The following is a 25397-nucleotide window of genomic DNA, read 5'->3' as shown; positions in this document are numbered from 1 at the left end:
AGAGACGGGGTCTCACCACATTGGCCAGGCTGGTCTTGAACTCCTGACCTCAGGCAATCCGCCAGGCTTGGCCTCCCAAAGTGCTGGGATTACAGGCGTAAGGCGTAAGCTGCTGTGCCTGGCCAATTGCTTAAAATTTTTAAGTTTTAGTTGATTACTCAGTCCCTGACATTTTCACTTAAATTTCACTTCAATTATCTTCTGGCTATCTTATCATTTTTAAACTGATAAGTGTCCAACAGCATAGCCCAGCTCAGATCTGCAAAGGACACTGGCAAAATGACATCCCACAAAGTCAAGGGCAAAATAGGTTGGCTGCTGAACCTACTGACATGTGCAAGAGGACCTGGGCCTTGCGGTGCTTACACGAGCAACCTCTCAACACTGGGGAGCCCCGAACCACGACGCCCTCTGATAAAGAGATGTCTGCTGATTCGCGGTAGCTTTGTGTTTTTCACATACAAATAAAAAAAAAAAAGTTCATCATTATTTTTCATGTAGCCAATCTTTAAGCTAGCAAACCCACAAACGAGATAATCTACCCACACATGGCAGAGAGCTGATTATAATAGTAAAAACGCTTCACGTCTCTCGGCCTCAGTTTCTCCCTAAGGGATATGGTGACATGAATGCTCTTTGACCTGGGCTACTCTAAATAGGCTTAAGTCTGTGGGATTTTAGGCCATCATCCCTATTTTATCTCCATGTAGATGGAGTTTAGAAGTCTGAAAAGGGATACCAAAATACGAAGGCACTGAAAGGTTCTGCTTTTCTTCCCCCAAAGACTCCTTTTCTCCTTTAATAAATAATGACAACATAATTGTGGTATGGATGGTGCTCTTTCTGTGCACAAAATGGGCAAATCACATCTCCTGTAGCCAGGCTGAGAACAAACAAAAAACGAATAGCGTGCGCTGGCCACGAACTAAAAGGGAAATGTTACTGAGACCTTTAGGTGTTGACTCGGGGATTTGGTCTAGGAATGAGAAGAAACAAGCAGATTCTAAGTCCTACAGCTCAGCCTGGGGAAAGGTGAGAGTCTGGGACTAGACAGAGCCAGGCGCTTTTGGAACAGAAGCTGAGAAAACAGGCCTCACCCTCCAGCCAGAGGAGGGCATGATGAACAGGGGAGCAGGGCCGGTGTCATAGAGAATCATTAAGTGCTAGCACCCATCAAGTACCAATACATGCCAGGGACCCTTTTGCTGCCTTATATGACCTTATTTCCTCCTCACAATAGTCCTGTGATGTAGGTGCTATTATTTTCCCATTGCAGAGATGAGCAAACTAAGGCCCAGCAAGGTTTAGTAACTAGCCCAGCGTCCCAGAGCTAGCATGTAACAGACCCAGGCAGTCTAGTTCCAGCTCTCATGCTCGGGTTAGCCCATGTATGCACACCTAGAAGTTTAGACCCAGGAGTCCAAGTACGTGAACAATTATTGTTTGAGCACCTACCATGTGCCAGGCATTGTTTTAGCCACTGAAGACATAAATAAGACAGATAAGGAGACTCCTATAAGGAGGTGATATTCCAGTGGGAGAGACAGGCAACAAATAAGTAAACAAAGAAGGTCATTTGAACAGTGATACAGGTCATGATACAGAACAGGAGAATGGGTAGGAGATGTGCATGGGGAAGGAAGGCAATGTCGGAGAGAGTGGTCAGGAAAGGCCTCTCTGAGGAGATGGTATTTGAGTAGAGGCCAGAAGGATGAGAAGGGATCAGCAGCTTGAAGCCTGAGGAGAGAGCTTGCCAATAAGGGGTAACAGCCAGTGCAAAGCCCCTGAGGCAGGGAAAAGCCTATGTTCAAGGAACAGAAACAAGTGCAATGTGAGGAACATGAGGAGAGGGTTGGAGATGAAGCTGGAGTGGGCGGGATAAGATCACAGGTGCCTGAAACTGCAGCCATCACACATCCCCAGCTGGGTGAGCCTCCTGAAAGATGGTTACATCAACCATTTTGATGACTGACATCTAAATCCCATTTCTGGCCGGGTGCAGTGGCTCACGCCTGTAATCCCAGCACTTTGGGAGGCCGAGGCGGATGGATCACCTGAGGTCAAGTTCAAGACCAGCCTAGCCAACATGGTGAAATGCTGTCTCTGCAAAAAATACAAAAATTAGCCAGGTATGGTGGCACAAACTTGTAGTCCCAGCTACTCGAGAGGCTGAGGCAGGAGAATCACTTGAACCCAGGAGGCAGAGGTTGCAATGAGCCAAGATCGCACCACTGTACTCCAGCCTAGGCGACAGAGCAAGACTTCGTCTCAAAATAAATAAACACATATATACATAAATACATAAATAAATAAAATACAATCCCATTTCTCAGGTTGCCTCTTATGCTTGGACAGCACAAAAATCCTTATTAGCACCAAACGGAGAAAAAAATGATGAGATTCCAATCTTTTTTTTTTTTTTTTTTTGAGACAGGGTTTCACTCTGTCACCCAGGCTGGAGTGCAGTGACACGATCATAGCGCACTGTGGCCTCAACCTCCTGGGCTCAAGCGATCCTTCCAACTCAGCCTCCAGAGTAGGTCAGACCATGCCCAGCTAATTTACTGATTTTTTTTGTAGAGATGAAGTCTTGCTATATTGCCCAGGCTGCTCTCGGACTCCTGAGCTCAGGCAATCCTTCCACCTCGATCTCCCAAAGTACTGGAATTACAGGTATGAATCACCACGCCTGGCCTCCTCCTCTTTGACAGCCACACGGCAAAGCTGGCCAAATCTTGATGGATTCTCTTTGCTAATTCCCCAATTCTGCCCAGTCCTGAAAGAATAAGTCTCTAGAATGAGGAAATCTGAGTCTGAATGCTGGCTTGGCCACTCACCAACTCTGGGTGTGTTACTTAACCTCAATTTCCTCATCTGAGATATAAGAGAAAAAGTAGGGTGGTACCAAGAATTAACCAGGGTAATGCCTAGAGCCTGGCACCTTGCAAGAGCTTGGTAAGGGTTAGTGATTGTTGCAGCGTTGTGTTGATTCAGATAAAGGTGTTGGTCCCGGCGCACAGCCAGCATAGGGATTACCAGGAATTTGTCACTGGAACTCCACCTCATCCTTCCAAGTTTTGTCATTGGACCTTTTATCACACAGATTAGCCAATTCACACTGACATTACATATGGACATTTCTAGTAACAATAACAAAAATAACCACAGCTAACATAGCACCCTATCCATTGTATGCTAGGCTCTATGCTAACTGCTTACATAGATTACTTAATTTTTTTTTTTTTTTTTTTTTTTTATGAGACACTCTGTAGCCCAGGCTAGAGTACGATCGCATGATCATAGCTCACTGCAGCCTCGAGCTCCTGGCATCAAGGGATCCACCTGCCTCGGCCTCTGGAGCAGCTGGGATCACACACATGGCCACACCACACCTGGTTTATGGACTACTTTTTTTTTTTTTTTTTTTGAGATGGAGTCTTGCTCTGTTGCTCAGGCTGGAGTACAATGGCGTGATGTCGACTCACTGCAACCTCTGCCTCCTGGGTTCAAGTGATTCTCCTGCCTCCGCCTCCCGAGTAGCCGGGATTACAGGCATGTGCCACCATGCCCTGCTAATTTTGTATTTTTAATAGAGTTGGGGTTTCTCCATGGTGGTCAGGCTGGTCTCGAATTCCGGACCTCAGGTGATCTGCCCACCTCGGCCTCCCAAAGTGCTGGGATTATAGGCATGAGCCACTGTGCCCAGCCCAGATTACTTAATTTAACCCTCACAACATCCTGTGAGGTAGGGGTGCTATCATTGTCCCCACTTACAGAAGAGGAAAACAAAACTCCAAAGGACGATGCAGCTTGCCCAGCTCACAGCTCACAAATAGGAAGTGGCAGAGCTGGAATCTGAGCTCAAACTGTCTGGCTCCTGCCCTCTTAAGCATGACATTTGGTCTTCAATGCAACAGATACTGACTGACCACCTACTACATTACAGACTGCGTTTAGAAGCGGAGGAAAAAGAGATATGTAGGCCAGGCACAGTGGCTCATGCTTGTCATCCCAGCACTTTGGGAGGCCAAGGAGGGTGGATCACTTGAGGTCAGGAGTTCGAGACCAGTTTGGCCAACATGGCAAAACTCCGTCTCTACTAAAGGTACAAAAACCAGCCGGGCGTGGTGGCAGGTGCCTGTAATCCCAGCTGCTCAGGAGGCTGAGGCAGGAGAATCACTTGAACCCAGGAGGCAGAGGTTGCAGTGAGCCAAGATTGCACCACTGCACTCCATCCTGGGCGACAGAGTGGAACTGTGTCTCAAAAAAAAAAAAAAAAAAAAAAAAAAAAAGATATGTAATATGGCTAATTGCACCAGACTGAATAGTGTTCCCCTCAATTTCATATCAATCCAGAACCTGTGATGTGACCTTATTTAGAAATAGAGTCTTTGCAGATGTCATCAAGTTAAGATGAGGTCATACTGGAGTAGGGTGGGCCTTCAATCCAATGACTGGTATTTTTATTAGAGGAGGGGAGTCTGGACACTGGCATGAAAGAACACCATGTAACAACAGAGGCAGAGATAGGAGTCCTCAAGTCCTCAAGCCCAGAATGCCAAGGATTCCAGCAGGCACCAGAATCCAGGAGAGAGGCAAGGAATGGATTCTCTGTCAGAGCCGTCAGTCGTAACCTTGATTTTGGACTTCTGGCTTTCCGAACTGTGAAAGGACAAATTAATGTTTTTTTGGTTTTGGTTTTGTTTTTTTGAGACGGAGTCTCGCTCTGTCACCCAGGCTGGAGCGCAGTGGCACCATCCCGGCTCACTGCAAGCTCCGCCTCCTGGGTTCATGCCATTCTCCTGCCTCAGCCTCCCAAGTAGCTGGGACTACACGCGTGTACCAATACGTCCAGATAATTTCTGGATTTTTCATAGAGATGGGGTTTCACCTTGTTAGCCAGGATGGTCTCGATCTCCTGACCTCATGATCCGCCCGCCTTGGCCTCTCAAAGTGCTGGGATTACAGGTGTGAGCCACCGTACCTGGCCAGGACAAAGTAATGTTTTAAGCTGTCCAGTTTGGAGTAATTTGTTCCAGCAGTCCTAGAAAATTCATTTATTCACAAACAAAAAGGAGCCAATAGAACCAGGCGTGGTGGCTTCAGTGTGCAGTCCCAGCGAGTCACCCCAGACCCTGTTGGGCAATAAGAGTTTGTGTCTGAAAGTCACGGTTCCCCACTGGCCGTGAGTAGGCAGAGGGAGAAACCAGTGATGAATCAGTTCATGGCCTCACAGGAAGCCCGGCTTTCCTGTCAACAAAGAAGAATGAAAAGCCGTCGACCTCAGGCCAGAGGGCTATCCACCTGGCCACTGTCACGAGGCTCAGATGGAAAGAAACACTTTCATAAGGGGGTGGGGAGAAGGAGAGCCCAACGAACCACATTTGGCATCTGACCCGAGTCGCCCTTTCTGCTCAGGATGAGAGTGTGACAGTAGAGACAGCACATGAGCAAAAAAAATGTGTAAGCTTCGAAAATCTCAGCTTAAATAATGGGACTAATATTTCCTCACTAACCCGCTAGACACTGAAAGCAGAAGTTCCTAAGCATTTGACAGGCCCTTTTGAGAATCTGGTAAGTGTCTCTCTCCCCAGAAAAATATTTTTTTTTTTTTTTTTTGAGGCGGAGTCTCGCTCTGTGGCCCGGACTGGAGTGCAGTGGCCAGATCTCAGCTCACTGCAAGCTCCGCCTCCCGGGTTTACGCCATTCTCCTGTCTCAGCCTCCGGAGTAGCTGGGACTACAGGCGCCCGCCACCTCGCCCGGCTAGTTTTTTTTGTATTTTTAGTAGAGACGGGGTTTCACTGTGTTAGCCAGGATGGTCTCGATCTCCTGACCTCGTGATCCGCCCGTCTCGGCCTCCCAAAGTGCTGGGATTACAGGCTTGAGCCACCGTGCCCGGCCGAAAAATATTCTTATATGCAACATTTCGGGTGACATCCCAGAGCATCTTGAGCTCCTAGAGCCCATTTATTGACAAACAAATATTAATTGCCCACTATGTACCAGGTACTGTGCTACATGCTAGGAATATAAGCAGGAAAGAATAGATGAGGCATTTTTCTTCCTGAAAAAATGAAGGAGGGAGGTGTGTAAGTTTTCTGTGGCTGCCATAACAAATTACCACAAGTTATGTGGCTTAAAACAACAGTACAGGCCAGACATGGTGGCTCAGACCCGTAATCCCAGCACTTTGGGAGGCCAAGGCGAGTGGATCACTTGAGGTCAGGGGTTCGAGACTAACCTGGCCAACATGGTGACACCCCATCTCTACAAAAATACAAAAATTAGCTAGGCACGGTGGCAGATGCCTGTAATCCCAGCTACTCGGAAGGCTGAGGCTAGAGAATCGGTTGAACCTGGGAGGTGGAGGTTACAGTGAGCCAAGATCGTACCACTGCACTCCAACCTGAGCAACAGAGTTAGACTCCGTCTTAAAAATAAATAAATAAATACAGTATAGGAGGCTAAAAGTCTGAAATCAAGATGTCAGCCGGTCTGGTACCTTCTGGAGGCTCTGAGGGAGAATCCGTTCCATGTCTCTCTCCTGGTTCTGGTGGTTGCCGGTGGTCACTGGTGTTCCTGGCTTGTAGAGGCATGCCTCCAATCTCTGCCTCCATCTTCACGTCACCATCTCTCTGTGTGTCTCTGTGTCGTCTCCTCTTCTTATAAGGAAACGTCACTGGATTTAGGATCCACCCTAAATCGATTCTGAGATCATCGAGAGCCTTAACTAATAACATTTGCAAAGACCCTATTTCCAAATAAGGGCACATTCTGAGGCTCTGGATGGACATGAATTTAGGGAGCATGCTATTCAACCCAACGTAGTGGTCAGATGATTGAACAGCCACCACGGTAAGCAGCAAGGACCATCACAGAACACCCGAGGCATCCACGAAAGCTTTCCTAAGGCCCTCGTGTACAACTGAGACCTACGTAGTGACTAGAAACTAATTAAACAGAGGAAGTGGATAGTGTACCAGGATGAACTCATCACACAGATGAGGGAAGTGCTCACCCAAAGACCACTCAAGAGAGAAGGGGCGGTGAAGAAACCAGTTTGGGGTTTTGTTGGTTTTGTTTGCTTGTTTTGAGACAGAGTCTCACTCTGTTGCCCAGGCTGGAGTGCAGCAGTGCAATCTCAGCTCACTGCAACCTCCACCTCCCAGGTTCAAGCGATTCTCCTGTGTGACACCACATCTGGTTAATTTTTGTATTTTCAGTAGAGATGGGGTTTCACCATGCTGGCCAGGCTGGTCTTGAACTCCTGTCCTCAAGTGATGTGCCCACCTTGGCCTCCCAAAGTGTTGGGTTTACAGGCGTGAACCACTGCATCCAGCCAAACACCAGTGGTATGGGGTTTGAGTTTTATCCTTAGGGCTAAAAATATCTTTGAAAGACTGGAAGAAGAAGAGTGTTTTTACAAAGTTCACCTTGATGGAGGTGAGGAAGAATTGGAGTGGGTGAGAACAGATGCAGAAACTGCCACCCACCAAGGGCATGTATCTCAGGAAAAGCATCAAGCTCTAGGATGCAAGTGGCCAAAATTCTGTGGAGATGCCCTATGCGTCATCCTAAGTGGTGAGCTGAAATGATTCCCCCCAAACCACATGGAGGAGTTTCGCCAAATGCAGACAGGATCCAAGCTGGACAATCAGACCAATGTTAGCCCAAGAAGAAAATCCTGAAGCCTGAAAGCTCTAATGCTTGTTCTCCATCTAAGTGGGAAAAGGAGCTGTGCGTTTTAACAAAAATCTGCAATAGCTATTTCCTAAACACTTCCACTCATCAGATGCATAGGCTCCTCTTTTGTGGTCCCTTAGAATTTAGTATGCCTTAAACATAAGCCATGCCTCTCATAAATAAGTGAGTCATGTCTCCCACGCCTCACACACTCTCTGCTGCTCTTCAAAGGCCATCTCCTCCCTTGAAACCCCAGGTTGGGTTCCATACCCTCGCCTCTGTTCTCCAAAAACTCTGGATGTTGGGGCTGGGTGCGGTGGCTCATGCCTGTAATCCCAGCATTTTGGGAGGCCAAGGTGGGCAGATCACCTGAGGTTAGGAGTTCGAGACCAGACTAACTAACATGGAGAAATCCCATCTCTACTAAAAATACAAAATTAGCCAGGTGTGGAGGCATGCACCTGTGATCCCAGCTACTTGGAAGGCTGAGGCAGGAGAATCACTTGAACCCAGGAGGTGGAGGTTGCAGTGAGCTGAGATCGTGCCACTGCACTCCAGCCTGGGCAACAAGAGTGAAACTCCTTCTCAACAACAACAAAAAAATCTGGAAGTGGGCTCACAAGCTATCTGCTTATAATTCTTATTTCCCTTATTTCCCTTTCTTTATTTACTTTTCTTTTCTTTTTTTTTTTTTTTTTTTGAGACAGTCTTGCTCTTGTTGCCCAAGCTGGAGTACAGTGGCGCGATCTCAGCTCACTGCAACCTCCACCTCCCAGGTTCAAGTGATTTTCCTGCCTCAGCCTCCCAAGTAGCTGGGATCACAGGTGCCTGCCACCGTGCCTGGCTAATTTTTGTATTTTTAGTAGAGACGGAGTTTCACTATGTTGGCCAGGCTAGTCTCCAACTCTTGACCTCAGGAGATTCGCCCACCTCGGCCTCCCAAAGTGCTGGGATTACAGGCGTGAGCCACTGCACCCGGTCTATTTACTTATTTTTTAAGAGACAGAGTCTCACTCTGTCACCCACACTGGAGTGCAGTGGCACGATCATAGCTCACTGCAGCCTTGAACTCCTGGGATCCAGTGATCCTCCCACTTCAGCCTCCCAAGTAGCTAGGATCATAGGAGTGTGCCACCACCGCTGGCTAACTTGCTTTTATTTTTTGTAGGAGTGGGATCTCGCCAGGTTGCCCAAGCTGGTCCCAAAATCATGGGCTCAGGTGAACCTCCTGCCTGAGCCTCCGCAAGCACTGGGATTACAGCCATGAGCCACTGCATCCAGCCCCTTACTTTCCTTTTAACCTGTCTCCTCTACCAGACAATGAATAACTTGAGGGCAAAAATGTTTTATCTTGTTCACCTCTGTATTCCTAGAGCCTAACACATAATAAATGTTATCAGACAGATGGATGGGTGCTAGATGGCAGGATTTCTTCACGATGCTATGCTAGCTTCAAATCAAATTCATTAATAGATTAATTAAATCAGCATGGGTCCATCAATGACTCTTTAAGTGCTTTGCACGGCCCCCTTCCCCTCTCAAGAACGGGAGTAAGACATCCAAAGACAGGTTGGCCTGGCATCTCAAGACTCACCTCATTCCCTCCGAAGCCATCTTATCAAGGTTGGCAGTGTCCTTTGTTTCTGCCCAGTTTGCACCCAGGTCACCCCACCCCATGTCATCGGCCAAAATAATCACAAAGTTTGGCTTCTGGCCTCTTGTTTTCCCATTGATGCAAAAATCCACAAGAGGATAAAGAAATCCTGAGAAACTCACTCCCGCCAACAAAACCTTTAGAAAAAGCCAGCCCATGGTGGTTAAGGCAGGATTCCGATTGTCTGGAGCGACGGCAGCCACTACTAGAGACTTTTCTGAGAGCTTCCTTTCTGCTGACTTTCAAAGCAGGGAGTCTCTGGGGAGCAGGGGTGGAGTTTGCAAGAAGATGCTGGTGGCAGCGGTGATGGCGGTGATAATGGCTCTAGGAGTGTTGGGGGCTATAGAAATGAGGCCCCCATCTGGAATCCTAATTCAAAAGAATCAGGAAATTTGCAGTCCCTAATTTGGCTTGATCTTCTATGGTCAGTGTTTCCTCACTGCAGCTCAGTAAAACAACTGGTTGTGTTCAATAATTAGACATCAATGTCAATAACTGCTCTTTGGCCACTAAGAAAGTGACTCTTCTGTATTCAGGGCTGCAGAGCCACAGCACAGGCCTTACATCTGTCTGGGACTCCATCTGGTGACTACAGGATGAGTTCTCGCATCTGCAGAACACCTGGATGTTCTAGAAGCCACAGTCAGCCCCGAATAAGTTTCTGAGTTCCAGATGGTTGAGGGCTTCATGTTTCTGTAAGGTTTCCTGAAAGAACAAAAATTGACAAGAAAACAGAGTTAAAACTGCCAGTGCAGCTGTGTTTTACTCAGTAGCTTAGGAAATAATCACTTTTCCATGCCAACAGATGTTTTTATTCAGATATTTAACTGATTCATCTGTTTCTCCACCTGAAAAATAGTGATGATAATAATACTCGCAATGGACCTATAGTGACAGGGTTGGAAGTAACATTAGAGATGATCTCTGCCAACCCACTCACCGTATAGATGAGGATATTGAGGCCCAGTGTTCTGGGTGGGACCAGGACCAGCCCCCAATGCTGCTAAATCCCAGTGTGCCACTGAGAATTCTAGAAGGAGAGGTGAGACCCTTATTACCAAGACATGGTTATCTGCAACAGTCATGCTATAACCTAATGTTTCTACATTAAAAAAAAAAAAATTGGAGATAGGGTCTTGCTACGTTGCCTAGGCCAGTCTTGAACTCCTGGCTCCAGTGATCCTCTGGCCTCAACTTCCCACATAGCTGGGATTATACGCATGTGCCTCCACGCCCAGCTAAAATTCTTTTTTTTGAGACTGAGTCTCACTCTATCACCCAGGCTGGAGTGCAATGGCACAATCTTGGCTCACTGAAATCTCTGCCTCCCAGGTTGAAGAAATTCTCGCCAGGAGTGGTGGTTCACACTTGTAATCTCAGCACTTTGGGAGGCCAAGGTGGGCGGCTCACCTGAGGTTGGGAGTTCGAGACCAGTCTGACCAACATGGAGAAACCCCAGCTCCACTAAAAATATAAAATGAGCCAGGTGTGGTGGCACATGCCTGTAATCCCAGCTACTCGGGAGGCTGAGGCATGAGAATGGCTTGAACCCAGGAGGTGGAGATTGTGGTGAACTGAGATCGCACCACTGAACTCCAGCCTGGGCAACAAGAACAAAACTCCATCTCAAAAAAAAACAAAAAAAAAGAAAAAAGAAATTCTCATGCCTCAGCCTCCTGGTAGCTGGGATTACAGGTGCCCACCAACACACCCCAGCACATTTTTGTATTTTTGGTAGAGATGGGGTTTCACCATGTTGGCCAGGCTGGTCTCAAACTCCTGACCTCAAGGGATCTGCCTGCCTTGGCCTCCTTAAGTGCTAGGATGACAGGCGTGAGCCACCACACCCAGGCCCAGCTAAAATTCTTGACAGAAGTTAATCTGGGGGAAAAGGAAATGGTTTTAAAAAGTTAACAATAGACTCTAGGTAGAGGACATATGGGTGCTTACTATAGAACTCTTTTAATTTTGCTGTATGTTTGTAATTTTCATAATAAAATGTCAGAAAAAATTTCATAATTTTTTTTTCATGGAAATGTGTCCCTTTGCATCCTAGCCATGTAATTTTAATAAGAAAATCTAAAGACATGTTCAGCCAGTGGTGCGTCCTACACATGGAGGTACATACGAATCTGCTGTGGATTTTGTGTTTATTAAACTGCAGATTCAGTAGGTAACGCTGGGCCTGGGATCTGTATTTCTAACAAGCCCATGCGAGGCCTGTACTGCTCGTCTTTGGGTCACACTTTAGGTAGCATAGGTGCTGGAAAACAAAAACATCATGAGTCTAGTGCAAGAAGCAAAAGGAAACTGCTTAATCTAACCGATGACTCAACTTCAGTGGACAAACAAAAGCAACAAATCAGACTGAGTTTTGAAAGACGGGAATTGAAGGTTATACTTTAAGTTAGAGATTGCAAATGGAGCCAAGGATAAAACTAGATTAGCTCTAGTTCACTTAAAAGCCCTAAATTTGCAAGTTTATTTTATCTATGTATTTATTTATTTTTAAAGAGACAGATCCCAGCTCACCGCAGTCTCAAACTCCTGGGTTCAAACGATCCTCCTGCCTCAGCCTCCTGGGTAGCTAGAACTACAAGTGTATGCCACCAAGCCCAGCTAATTTTTTTTTATTTTTTGTACAGATTGGGTCTCACTATATTGCCCAGGCCAGTTTGGAACTCCTGGGCTCAAGTGATCCTCCCACCTCAACCTCTCAAAGTGCTGGGATTGCATGCATAAGCCACCACATCCAGTCAATTAGGAAGTTTAACAAGGAGGAACAGAGTTGAAATTGTGGACCAAATAAAAATTTCAGTTGGCTGGGCATGGTGGCTCATTCCTGTAATCCCAATACTTTCGGAGGCCGAGGCAGAAGGATTACTTGAGGCCAGGGGTTCAAGATTAGCCTGGCCAACATAGTAAGACCTTATCTCTATTTTTTTAATCTAAAATTAACAACAACAACAACAACAAAGCTTCAGTTGAACACCCAATGTATGGAGCAGATTAAAGGAGAACCAATGTGTAAAAAAGATGGGCCTGGGATTATGACAGACACTTTTGCCAGTTGTACATCCTTGCCAGCCAACCCAATTGATCAATCCACATGGATGGGGGTGGTTAGAGGTATGTAAATTCTGGAAGACCTGGATAAAAACCAAAAGAATGGGCAAATACACACTTAATCAAAATAAAAGGAAATCCAAGTACACAGTCACGTCATCTGGAGGCCAATGAATCAATTGTTCAGAAATGCAAATTCTTTTGTTTCCCAAAAGGAGATGTATTATCTCAAACTCAATTAGACTCAACTGGTATTTGTTGATCTTGAGACTCCAAAGATGTCTCCCTTTGTAGGAGAAAGAGCTTTAGCACAAGGAGGGTAGTTAACAAATGCCTGAGGTCCTACTGCTTGATTCCAAGATCATTCTACTGGCTTCTGACCATGTGCAACAGATACAGGAGACTTTTCCTCTTAAAGCTTCTTGCTTGGAACACTAGAGTGGCCTCATGCCTGGTCAATAATCCATTTCAGAATGGATCCAATGTAGAAGACTTCAGGGAAAAAAAATTCACTTAAGAAAGAAGCTAAAATTAAGGTGGGAATATAAATAAACAGATTGTGTTTCTTCAGTGTTCCATGATGAAACATTCCATTGAGGATTTTCAAAGAGAATCGTTACTTAAAATTTTCATAGAATGGAAATAAGCAAATCTAGCCAGCATACCATTGCATTATTCTTCACACCCACACCTCCAGGGAGACATTTAATCCTTTCCCCATTTTTGTTTTAACTAAATGGAAAAGGCAGACCAGATACTCAAAGAATGAATGCCCAGGTACAGACTTTGATTAAGATCTAAGCCCAAACTTAGAGCTCAAGTGCGATAAAGAAAATGGGGCTGGGCGCAGAGGCTTATGCCTGTAATCCCAGCACTTTGGGAGGCCAAGGCAGGCGGATCACCTGAGGTCAGGAGTTCAAGATCAGCCTGGCCAACATGGTGAAGCCCTATCTCTACTAAAAATACAAAAAATTAGCTGGGCATAGTGGCGTGCACCTGTAGTCCCAGCTACTTGGGAGGCTGAGGCGGGAGAATTGCTTGAACCTGGGAAGCGGGGGTTGCAGCGAGCTGAGACTGCGCCACTGCACTCCAACCTGGGCAATGGAGTGAGATTCCGTCTCAAAAAAACAAAACAAAAATATAAGGAAAATGGTCCCATAGCCAGACTCAGTGGCTCATGCCTGTAATCCCAGCACTTTGGGAGGCAAGGTAGGAGGACTGCTTGAGCCTGAGAGTTGGAGACCAGCCTGGGCGAGATGGCAAGACCCGATCTCTACAAAACAATTAAAAAATTAGCCAGGCATGGTAGTATACATCTACAATCCCAGCTACTCAGGAAACTGAGGTGGAAGGACCACTGGAGCCCAGGAGTTCGAGGCTGTAGCGAGCTATGATGGTGCCATTGTACTCCAGCCTGGGCAACAGAGCAAGATCCTGTCTCTGAAAGCAATACCTCCAAACATACAACTATATAAGCCAACCATTTGATTGCATCTAGCCCTTAGAACAAATGAAGAAAAGAAAATGGCCTTGCTTGCTGCCCTCAGATCTTATCTGATGTTATTTTGCCAGCTTTTTCTTTCTCCATCACTCTCAGAAAGTAGAGTAGACACAGGGAAGGAGCCCTCCTGGCTATAAAGAAAGGCAGAGTCTTTGGCAAATACAGCGTTCACCCCTCCTTCCACTGGGGCAGAAGGTACTCGGCCACATCAGTCAACAAATCCCACAATGAAGGCCCATCTGCTCCATCAGAGCACAACTGACTGGGAAAGATCCTTGCTGAGGACAAGCATGAACAATCTCCCACATCTCATGCTCCCCAAGCAGGAGTAGAGTGAACTTTAGTTGACAATCAAGCTTTACTCATGATTCCTGTTCTTCTCCATGACCCCCATTTTAAAGCAGGGCTGCTAAGTGTGCTCAAGTTTGACCTCCCTCAGTTTCCAGGTTTGCTTAGGGGTAAAGGTACTGATAAACAGCCAAATGACCCACAGGCAGGCTGTGGGCCAGAAGCACTGAGAAGCAAATGGAATACAGCAACCTGAAGATCCGCTGAGCAGTGTCTGAAAACACAGAGCTGAAGTCCTTGGGCTTCCTGAGCCACTCACTTCATCACCTGACCCTCATTTCCCATGGGCCTCCCTGTGGCCAAGCATCCTCCTAGAGAACCTTGAAAACAGCTGAAATAACAAGAAGATCGGGCAGACCTTTCTGGCAGAGGGTTCTGTTGGTTTTCCAGAGACAAAAGCATCTGATGAGCTGAGGCCAAAAAAGACAAAAGACCAGTGGGGGAGCGGGTCTCTGGGATGTGAAGTCCTGTTGTTTTACTCCCCAAAATCAGAACATGGTCTGTGTGCTGGCTGGAGGCCAGGAGCCATCAGGGGCTGTCAGAAGGGGCCATTGTTGGGCATTAGCTGTTCATGTGTTGTCTGAAGCAACTCCCCAATGCATTCTGTCATTTGTCCACCAAATTGGTACTGACTGACAGGTTTTAAACCAGGCACGGTGCATACAGCCGAGAATGAAACAGACAAAAATCCCTGCCCTCACACCACTTACTTTTTTGACAGTGAGGGGAGAAACGAAATCAATAAAATGTAAATAGCACGGAGAACATCAAAGAAGGAACTCAGACGTGGGATGGAGGCTGCAAAGTTAAAGGGGGTGGTCTGGGACAATCTCATCGAGAAAGTGCAATTTGGATAAGGATCTGTATGAGGTCAGGGAGGAAGCTACGCAGACATCAGGAAGCCATGCAGGAAAGGTAGAGAAACTGGGAAAGGCTGAGGTCTGGCACAAGCAGGGAGCGGCAAATAAGCCACTGCAGAAGCAATGGAGAGACGAAGGGCAGGGATTAGAGTCAGAGAGGAAAGAAAGGCTTTTGCTGCGAGAGATGGGAAGCCAGAGGGATTGAGCAAGAGCAGCAGGCTCTGGCTTACATTGTAACAGAATCCCTGCCCTGTTGAGAATACACAAATGCCCTGCAGGGCGGCAGATGAAACAAGCAGCTGAGTTAGGAGTCCCTTGCATGGGTTCAGGTGATTTCAGGTGAGAGATAGTGCTAAAGCGAGACAAGCAAAATGCCTAGGGCACAAAACGTCAGAGGGTGGCCCTTCTGCTCAGGTGGCCACCCTGTACTCACACTACCTGGGCAGTGAGCACTTCCTTACATGTTGCCTCACCCTAGTCCATCCAGGTGAAAAGGAAAACACAGTTCCCACAATAGCCAGGACAAAGGTTTATTTATCATCTACACATAATAAACATCCTCGTGTCCCAGTCTTTTGCCCATAGACCCCAACATGTAATTTTGAGGCTGGCCCAACTTGGAAAGATTGCTTTCTTAGAGTGTGAGGGCTAAGGGGTAGTAGTCTAAGCTCAACAGAGGATGCAAAAGACATCTTTGAATGCCTCTATCCAGCCTGGGAGAGCAATTTCACTTAGGTAATTAAAATGCTTTAAAAAAAAAAAAAAAAAAAAAAAAGCTTGGAGACTTCATGCCAGACACTGTTTGGGACAATATCATCTCTGTGAACCCAACGATGCCAGGAAACCCATCCACGGGGGGCATATGACATCCTGCCTAGTTTTAGGCTCGAACCACCTGTTGAGACTGTCACAGAAGAAAGCCATATTGCAGGAGCCAATTTGAGAGAGCCCAGGTGGTATCACACCATGCATCTAAAAACCCAGTAGCCCTGAGGAAATTATATCTGTGTCCTGGCTCACAGATCAGAGAGAGGACATGGACCTCTGGATAACATCTTTTCTCTAAAAGTCTATCCTCCACTTGAGAAGGAAAATCCTGAGGAGTGTGATTAAGAAGAAAGCTCCAGGAAAACTGTCTGAAATTAGCTCCCTGGAAGCCTGTTTGCCACGTTTTTAAGAACTTTTCACAAAACTGTATTTACTTATCACTTATTACACATTTTATTATGGAAGTTGTCAAACACACCAAAATTGAGAAACTCACATGTACTTACCCAACATCTCAATTCAACAATTATCAACATATGGTCAGGCTGGCCCTCTCCTTCAATTTCCCTTTGCCTCCCTCTCCACGTATGCTGGATTATTTTGAAGTAAGCCCCAGGCCAGGGGTGGTGGGCCACACATGTAATCCCAGTGCTTTGGGAGGCTGAGGCAGGAAGATCACCTGAGGCCAAGAGTTAGAGGCCAGCCTGGGCAACACAGCGAGACCCCATCTCTCTAGAACAACAACAACAACAACAACAAAATAGCTGGGTATGGTGGCATGTGCTATAGTCCCAGTTGCTAGGGAGGCTGAAGTGGGAAGATGGCTGGAGCTGAGGAGTTTGAGGCTGCAAGTGAGCCGTGATCATGTCATTGCACTCCAGCCTGGCCAACAGAGCAAGGCCCTGTCTCTTAAAAAATAAAAAGCAATCCCAGACATCATATAATTTTATCCAAAAGTATTTTGGTACGATTCTCTAAAAGTTAATTCTTACTATATAACTACAATTCCATAACACTCTCCTTTTAAAAATTAACAATGGATAGTATCATCAAAAATTCAATCAGAGTTCAAATGTCCTCCATTGTCTTATCAGTATTTTTTTTTTTAACAGTTAGTTTGTTCTAATCAGTATCTAGACAAGGTTCACAATACACTGCACTTGGTTCACGCGTCTCTTTTCTTTTCATTTATGGCTCCCCTCCTCCTTTCTCTGCATAGATTTATAAATAAGTTATGTTGTTTGCCCTGTAACATTTCTCAAATTTTGGATTTAGCTGATTGTATCCTCTATTGAAATGTTCCCTGGACCCCTGTTTTCCCTGTAAACTGGCTTGTAGATCTAGGATGAGATCCGATCCAGGTTCGATTTTATTTTTTGGCAGGCCCACCTCATGCATCGTATCTTTCCCCTTGTCACGTTCAGCCTGATCGGTGGTTTACATGTCAAAGTTCCATTTTTTCAGCTAGGCGCAGTGGCTCATGCCTGTAATCCCAGCACTTTGGGAGGCCAAGGCAGGCGGATCACCTGAGGTCAGGAGTTTGAGACCAGCCTGGTCAACATGGTGAAACCCCGTCTCTACTAAAAATATAAAAATTAGCCAGGCATGGTGGTGGGTGCCTGTAATCCCAGCTACTTGGGAGGCTGAGGCAGGAGAATTGCTTGAATCCAGGAGACGGAGGTTGCAGTGAGCCAACACAGTGCCACTGCACTCCAGCCTGGGCAACAGAGTGAGACTCTGTCTCAAAAAAAAAAAACAAGTTCAATTTTTTCCCTTTGTCATTTTTGTATGAGAGTAGAAAACTTTCTGTTAAGAAAAACAGTGCTTTGTACTATCTTTTCTGTTTCTGTAGATTTACCCTTGCCCTGGATCCATTCCACTTCCACATAATGAAATATGTTATTCTCTTATAAACTAAAAGTTTGTGTGCCCCCAAAATTTGTATGTTGAAGCCCTAACTCTCAGTGTGATGATATTTGAAGATAGGCCTTTGTAGGGTGATAAAGCTTAGATGAAGTCATGAGGTGATGGGATTAGTGCCCTTACAAGAAGAAACATCAGAGAACTTGTTCGCTCATTCTCTCCGCCATGTGAGAACACAGCAAGAAGGTGGCTGTCTGCAGGGCAGGAAGAGAGCCCTCGCCCGGAACTGAATTGGCCAGCACCTTAATCTTTGACTTTCCAGCCTCCAAAGCTGTAAACAATAAATTTCTGTTGTTTGGGCTGTATTTTTGTAATTTCTGTTGTTAGTCTATAGTATTTTTCTTTCTTTCTTTCTTTCTTTCTTTTTTTGAAACAGAATCCCGCTCTATCACCCAGGCTGGACAGCAGTGGAGCAATCTCAGCTCACTGCAACCTCCACCTCCTAGGTTCAAGAGATTCTCGTGCCTCAGTCTCCCAAATAGCTGGGACCACAGATACATACCACCATGCCCAGCTAATTTTTATATTTTTAGTAGAGACAGGGTTTCACCAGACTGGTCTTGAACTTCTAACCTCAAGTGATCCGCCCATCTCACACTCCCAAAGTGTGGGGATTACAGGCATGGGGCAACAAGCCCAGCCTAGTCCATGCTATTTTATTACGACATCCTGAGTACCCCAAGACAGATTCCCGCTAAAGTTTTACCTGAGAATCTCTGAAGCCAAGGCTCAGGTAGGGGCAGAAGTAGGGGCAAGACCCAAACTTAGAGAAAAAAAAAAACACTCAATTTAGTGAAGCAGTTACTTAGCAAATTTGCCTTTTGGGGAATTGACTTTTGAGATGTGTTGTCTTATTTCCAGAATAGTATGCATCCAGGATTCAGCAGTGATTTGCTAGCTGTGTGACCTTGATATGTTACAGAATCTCTTTGTGTCTCAGTTTCCTCCCTTACCTGAAAAATGCAGTTTTAGCCTGGAATTAGATATCAGAAAGAAAGAAAAAAGAGTCACAGTAAACTTTCTCAACCCCAAACACAATGTGAGAATGAAATAATCCAACCCAAGTTCTCAGTAAGTGCTAAGAAATATTGGCTACTGTTAGTCCATCTCTTGATTGTTTTGAGGATAAAGGATAATAAATATGAGAACACACTGAAAATGTGCTGTGCAAGCTAAAGCATTACTAACATTAAAATAAAACATAATGGCCGGGCACAGCGGTTCATGCCTGTAATCCCAACACTCTGGGATGCCGAGACAGGAGGATCACCTGACCCCAGGAGTTCCAGACCAACCTGGGCAACATAGCAAGACCCCGTCTCTATTAGAAAAAAATTTTTACTCCCTGCAGCTACTGGCTGAATCTGCCAGAACTGTTTGTTAGCAAGCTCTGATGCTGGTTTCTGAACCTAGAGAAGACAGAAGCTACAAACATACCACCATAGTCTCAAACAAGGCAAAGAGGAAATAAAGAGTGATTTCAGTTTGCATTTTCAACGTTCCAAACTATGGTTCCTTGTTACACAATCCCATGACTATCTGTGCCATCTTGGCTAAACCTGAGCCAGGTCCCTTCAGCTAAGCAGACTCTAATAATAGCTGGCATCCTTGGAGTATGCTGCCTTCCAGCAAATCTGGTTTTGGACAATTTAACAATATGAGGTCAAGACGTAGGGTGCGTGTGAGGGGAATCTCCCCTTTGTTGATGTTACTTGAAAATGGAAGTTACATTTCCATATCAGAAACATTTCAAAAGAACTCTTTGTCCATGATGCTTGGCTAGCTAGGTGCTCAAGCAAGAAAGATACACAGCTCCAGGGTGGAAACTATGTAAAGGCAGGGACATTCTGTATAGTTTATGCACTACATAATTCCGGCACCTGGCCCAGAAGGTATTCAGTCAATATTTGCTGGATGAGTGCATGTAACACGAACATCGACAGCCCAGCCAGCTCTGCCCCACCCTGCCAGCTTCATCTCATCATTCTCCTAAACTTGGATGACTTTTCTAAGTTCTTTCTCGGAAGACATTCACTTGTAATTCTCACTTGTAAAACTGCACTTGTTGAAATGCTGTTTTAGGTAACAATCACATGTGTCCTGTCTTCTGAACACTATGAGAAACACTATAAACACTATGAGAGAAGGAACCACATCCTCTGAGGTGTGGTTTTGTGGCCTGGGAGACAACAGTATTTGTCAGTGCTCACGAGTAGGCTATGGATGAGCAGAGGCTACTTGGATGGATGGATGAACGACGGGCGTGGGAGGGAAGGATGGAGGGATGGATGCTGCCTGGACCCAGTCCTGCTGTGTATCCCTACAAAGCTCACCTAACTCCACAGCCCCCCACTGATCACAGCAAGGCGGGACCCCTCCTCACCACTTGCCCACAACACAATCCTGCAGCATCCTTCTAGTTTCTTCGCATCGTCCCCTAGCCATCTGGAAACTCATGGAGGCACTGGTCCTAAAGGGTTAAAATAGAAACTTAACATTGCCTATTGTTCCTGGGAATCCAGAAGCACAGGACAGGAGGTACCTGTTTAGACAAGACAGGGAAAGTCAGCATCTCCCTTTAGGCAAGAAACATAGCAGGAGAGCAGATTTTTATTCCTTGGGCCTTGAGGAACAGGGCAGGTGGGGCAACTTCAACAACTACCCAAAGAAAGTGTGACCCTATCGGGGCAAAATCCACTGGTCCCATATGCAGCCCTTCCCAATACTGCCAATGAGATTCCATGACCCACAACTGTGTCATACAGTTTAATGTGACATGCATTCACTCCTAAATGCAATGTGATTTAAATAATTTTGTTCTGAGATTTTGAGTTGGTTGGTTGGTTTGAGATAGTGTCTTATTCTGTTGCCCAGGCTGGAGTGCAGTGGTGTGACAGCACCAACACACCCAGCTAATTTTTTTAAAAGATATTTTTTAGGCTGGCGCAGCAGTTCATGCCTATAATCCCAGCACTGTGGGAGGCCAAGGCGGGTGGATCACCTGAGGCCAGGAGTTCGAGACCAGCCTGGCCAACATGGTGAAACCCTGTCTACTAAAAGTACAAAAATTAGCCAGGCATGGTGGTGCACACCTATAGTCCCAGCTACTTGGGAGGCTGGGGCAGGAGAATCGCTTGAACCCGGGAGGTAGAGGTTGCAGTAAGCCAAGATCACGCCTCTGCACTCCAGCCTGGGCAACAGAGGAAGACTCCATCTCAAAAAAAAAAAAAAAAAAAAAAAAAAAATTGTTTTAGATATGGTGTCTTGCCATATTGCCCAGGCTGGTCTCAATCTGCCTTCAAGCAGTCCTCCTGCCTTCATGCCAAAAGCACTAGGATTATCACACTCAGCCTGGGTTTGTTTTTTAGGACTTTTGCAACAGCTTTGAGATAATTTATAGAAACCTCCCGGAGGCTATGTTCTCTATTTTTTTTTTTTTTTTAATTTTTAAGCAGTAATAGATGGCAAAACTACAGGAGCAGTCAACTATGAAGACTGAGAAGCCTAGGAATGAAATTCAGTACTAATCAAGTAAAAGTTACTCCAGAGTTAATGCCAGACACCAGCAATACATCGATACTGCACCAAATGGTAACGGGCAGGACAGAAATCAATCATCGCCCGCCCCCACACACACGAGTGGGAAGATGACCTCACTGTCCCCAAATACAGAATGGCCTCACCTACCTCCTACCTTCCTCTCATGCTGTTCACCTCTCCCCTGGCTCAGCACCCTCTGCCAGTCCTCCCAAGGTCCTCTCTGCCAGTTGAAGGCTTCCCTGATCACCATCCTCCTCAATCCCCCAGGAATCACAGGTTGAAAGAGTCGCAGACAAGAGTTAGGGAACCTGACCATGAGCCAATCCCAGTGCTAAGCCCCTTGCACGTGTTAATTCAGTTAACTTAGCAAGCGTACTAAGCCTTGCACACAACTCTGTGGTATTATTATTATCGTCGTCATCACTATCTGTGCCTCAGAACCCCTTGGCAAATCTTTAAATTCCCCCAGAAGTGTGTGTTTCCCAGTTTGAAGGGCCCTGCCTTCCTACAAACTGTGAAATTTTTTGGGGGGGGGGTGCTGCAGGGGAGAACCCCAAATCAGAAAATAAACCTAGCAGAACTACCTGGACCATCAGTTCACTGTTGCTACATGGCGGAGTGTGTGAAGTTCCTGGCCAACTGGAGAAGCAGATACTAAAGTTTTAAAGCAAGAAATTGCTTCAGTGGCATACAAGTCACTCGCCCAGAACACAGGCCCTTGGGTGGGAGCATGGTGGGAGGAACAGAGACTAGAAGAGGAAGAATGGAAGGGTGGTTGAGCCATCGAAGCTTCCCATGGAAGCCCCCTTCACACACTCTCCCTCTTTGATGGCTGCCCTGAAGAATCAGCCCCCAAAAGCAGGCTTGCGGGACCCTCTTCCCAGAGCTCCAGACCAGATTCCTTTCCGTCTACTTAACCAAGTTGAAGTTCTCACAGGCTGGTAAATGCAGTGAGCTTATTTGCAAGCCAGGGTCATATCTGCCTAGCAACCCAACACGAAGACTTGAAGGACTATAAACGTGGACAGAGAACAGGCAGGCCAACTTTACACAAAGGAATCTGTTCTCATGCAAATGACCCTGCAAGAGGGCTAGAAGAGGGAGCCTTGGGGACAGCTCTGAAGAGCCAATATTTTCCCCAAGAAGATGTTGGGGGACTTCTTAAGGGCATCATGATGGCCTTGCCCACTGTAAAGGAAAGCCAAGAAGGGGCTCTGTCTGCCACTTGGGATCAGGCAGACACAACGGGAGAGGCTACGAGGGGAGCTGAGCCCGTCACTTGATTTCCTGATTTTTCTGGTCCTGTACTACAGACTCCAAAGGTTCTTTTGTTCTTATTTAGAACTAAACAGAGTTAGTTTTGTTTGGGGGCGAGGGGGTGTTGATTAGCATGGCAATGCAGTGCTTTCTCTGGAGAAGTTAAAAAAGCAGGGGTTTTCACGCTTGGTCTCACTAGGATTGAGGGAACAAGGTGAAGCCAGCCTCTAACTAGGGTGGGCAAAAGTCATGTTGCGTGACTTTTTTGTGACTAGCAAGGCTGTGCTTAGGTGGGGTTTCCAGCCACCTCTCCATTATTCAAACACAGATGGCAAATGTCATGTTTGGATGAGCTCTACTTGTAAAAAGTGCTAGTGTGTATCTATAAACATGGTGTAACCTTAGGTCAATCCCTCCAGTGCTCAGTGCCTCAGCTTTCCTCATCTGTAAAACGGGAATAATGAGTGTCAACTACAGAAGGTTACTGATGGGGTTAAAATTGAATTACATGTATGGCACTTAATACAGTGTTGAGGACAAAGCAAACATTAAAAAAAGATTAATATTAATAAAATAGAAGAATAGTAATACATTACTAGTAAGAAAAATCTATTACTATTATTATTATTATTAGAATCATGCTCCCCAAAAGCCAGGTTTCACTTGCTCAAACATTCAGATGTAATTTTTCCAATCATTCATTCACTCCTGAGGCTTTAGGCATAATTTGTGTAATTTTTTATATCAAGAGACTGAAGTACGCAGACTATGTGACTTGCTTCGAGTCACTCAGGTATATAATGGCAGGCTGCAACTTTAGGTTCCTAAGACATACAGAATATGCTGTCATATTACACACGACATTTCCATACATACAGTAACAGGGCCTAAATTTTTTTTTCTTTTTTTGGGGGGGGCCTAAATATTAAAGTGTAAGATCCTAAATATCAAAGATTATCTTACAGGCAGCACTGTATTAGCATGAAGTGTTCAAATCAGTTTCTAAACATCATTATATGTGGATCCTTTGAAGAACAACTCAGAAAAGGCTCTCACAGGGAGTGTGTTGGAGTTAGCAATTAATTGGCCTTGGTAAAGCATAAATCGTAACAGCATCAAGAGCTAATGGGTACTGAGGCCTTACCAAATGCCAGTCACTGCGATCCGTACTTTACAAGTACCATACATTAAACCCTCCAATTCTGGGAATACCACCTCCATTCCCATTTTACAGATCTGGAGAAATTAACGCTCTACGAGGTTAAATTACGTCTACAAGGTTGCAAAGCTACTCAGCGGCCCCCTGGCTGTACAGGAAGGGCCATACAGGGCACCCTATACCAACGAATCTTCTCCCCACTTACACAACCAGAACTTGTCAACAGCAAAGGATGGCATTTAACTCAGGAGAGCCTATCCCAAAATGGTGAGAGAAATCAGCGAGCAAGGAAGGCTTTTATTAAAATTCAGATCGCCGACTCCTCCCGGTGGCGACCCTCCGTGCACGCACTCCCAAACTAGGCTCTCTTGAGTTTCTGACATCAGAACCACATTCTCCGAACCCCAATGAAGGCAGCAGCCGGAGCCAAAGTCTGCAGAGGAATGCAAATAACATGGCTTTCACTTCCGAGCAGTTTCCAAATTTGCCCTCGGGATGTGAGGTAGAGACCGAGAAGCTAAGTTTGCGCCCCCGCAGGCTCTGAAATGTCTAGGATCTGACACATGCTTTGTCCCCATGAGGAGCTCGTAACTGGGGTTTCGCGAGCATCATCCGCTTAGTTCACAGTGACCTTGGGGTCGGGGACTACGGGATGAGGGGCACGGACTGTCTAAACCTTCAGGTCCCCTACAGAGGGCTCCCCGTGGGTATGGGAGCCATGCACCTGTGCCGACGCCGCCTCTGCCTGGAGGGTGCGCGCGCGCCCTGGGCCGGGGATGCTGACTCAGCCCGGCGGCTCACATTCCTTTCGCGCAACGCGGATGCTGTTGCTGCTACTGCTGCTGCTGCTGCCGGTGCAGCAAAGTGGGGGAAGCAAGGCACCCGCAGCGGCCCGGCCGCTCGCTCCCTGGGGCCCACTGCGGCACTCCCTCCCCACCGCCGGAAGGGGAACTGTGGGGGTGCGCGAGTTGACGAAACTGAGGGAAGTGGGCGCTGCAGGAGGAACTCAGGCGCCGCGCGCGCAGCTCACACCCAAACTGGAAGGAACCTGTTCTGCCCGGGGCGGGCGCGGAGCCGCCGCAGCTGCGAGCGCCGCGCGGAATCAGCCCCGGCGCGCGCGTTATCAGCCCCGGCGCGCGCGTTCCCCCTCCCCGCTAAATCCCTAAATCCTCAGGGTGCGGGCGGGACTGGGCGGTGGGCGCGCCGGGAAGGCGCCCGGGGGTGGGGACGGGGACCCGCGCGCGCGCGCGCCTGGCCGAGGTGCTCCGAGACAGGGTGCAGGCGCCCCCACCACCCCTGCACACTCGCGCTCCCACTAGCGTTGCACCAAAGCTCCGGGGTCTGGGCGGGTCACGCGCGCAGAGGCGCGCCTGGGTTGGGAGATCGGGGCGTTGTGCCAAGGACCCCGGAGGCGCTGGCGGGGTCGGCCTGGCCCCGGACCGCGACGCGGTTACCTTCCGTGACCCCCAGCCCAGGAGGCAGGCGGGCGGGCGCGCGCCCGGCGCGGCCCAGGTCCACGTGGGCCGGCGCGCGCGCGCCAGGCAGGCCCCCTCCTTGGCTGCGCTCGGCGCTCGCAGCACATGGTCGGCGGCGGCGCGCCCCCGAGGCCGGCGGAGACCGGCTGCAGCCGGTATAGG

General features: G+C 47.0%; 1 protein-coding gene across 5 annotated transcripts in view; it reads right to left on the bottom strand.

Moving 5' to 3' along the window:
- The window catches only part of ARSG (arylsulfatase G), a 169059-nt gene that overhangs the window by 111506 nt on the left and 32156 nt on the right, over positions 1 to 25397 (bottom strand). For 3 of the 5 annotated variants that reach the window (XM_030924212.1, XM_030924208.1, XM_030924213.1), the window contains exons 1-2: positions 25215 to 25287; positions 9279 to 10043 (exon numbers count right to left, since the gene is read on the bottom strand). In XM_030924212.1, coding sequence (XP_030780072.1) covers positions 9279 to 9496 — 218 coding nt within the window. In that variant the 5' untranslated portion in view covers positions 9497 to 10043; positions 25215 to 25287. Of the gene's footprint in view, positions 1 to 9278; positions 10044 to 24484; positions 24622 to 25214; positions 25288 to 25397 lie in introns of those variants that run through there. The other 2 variants (XM_030924210.1, XM_010353110.2) reach the window with 2 other exon arrangements.

Source organism: Rhinopithecus roxellana, chromosome 19, assembly GCF_007565055.1.
Source record: "Rhinopithecus roxellana isolate Shanxi Qingling chromosome 19, ASM756505v1, whole genome shotgun sequence".
Taxonomy (NCBI): domain Eukaryota; kingdom Metazoa; phylum Chordata; class Mammalia; order Primates; family Cercopithecidae; genus Rhinopithecus; species Rhinopithecus roxellana.
Note: the sequence above shows the minus strand (reverse complement) of the source record. Positions and strands in the feature narration are given on the sequence as shown.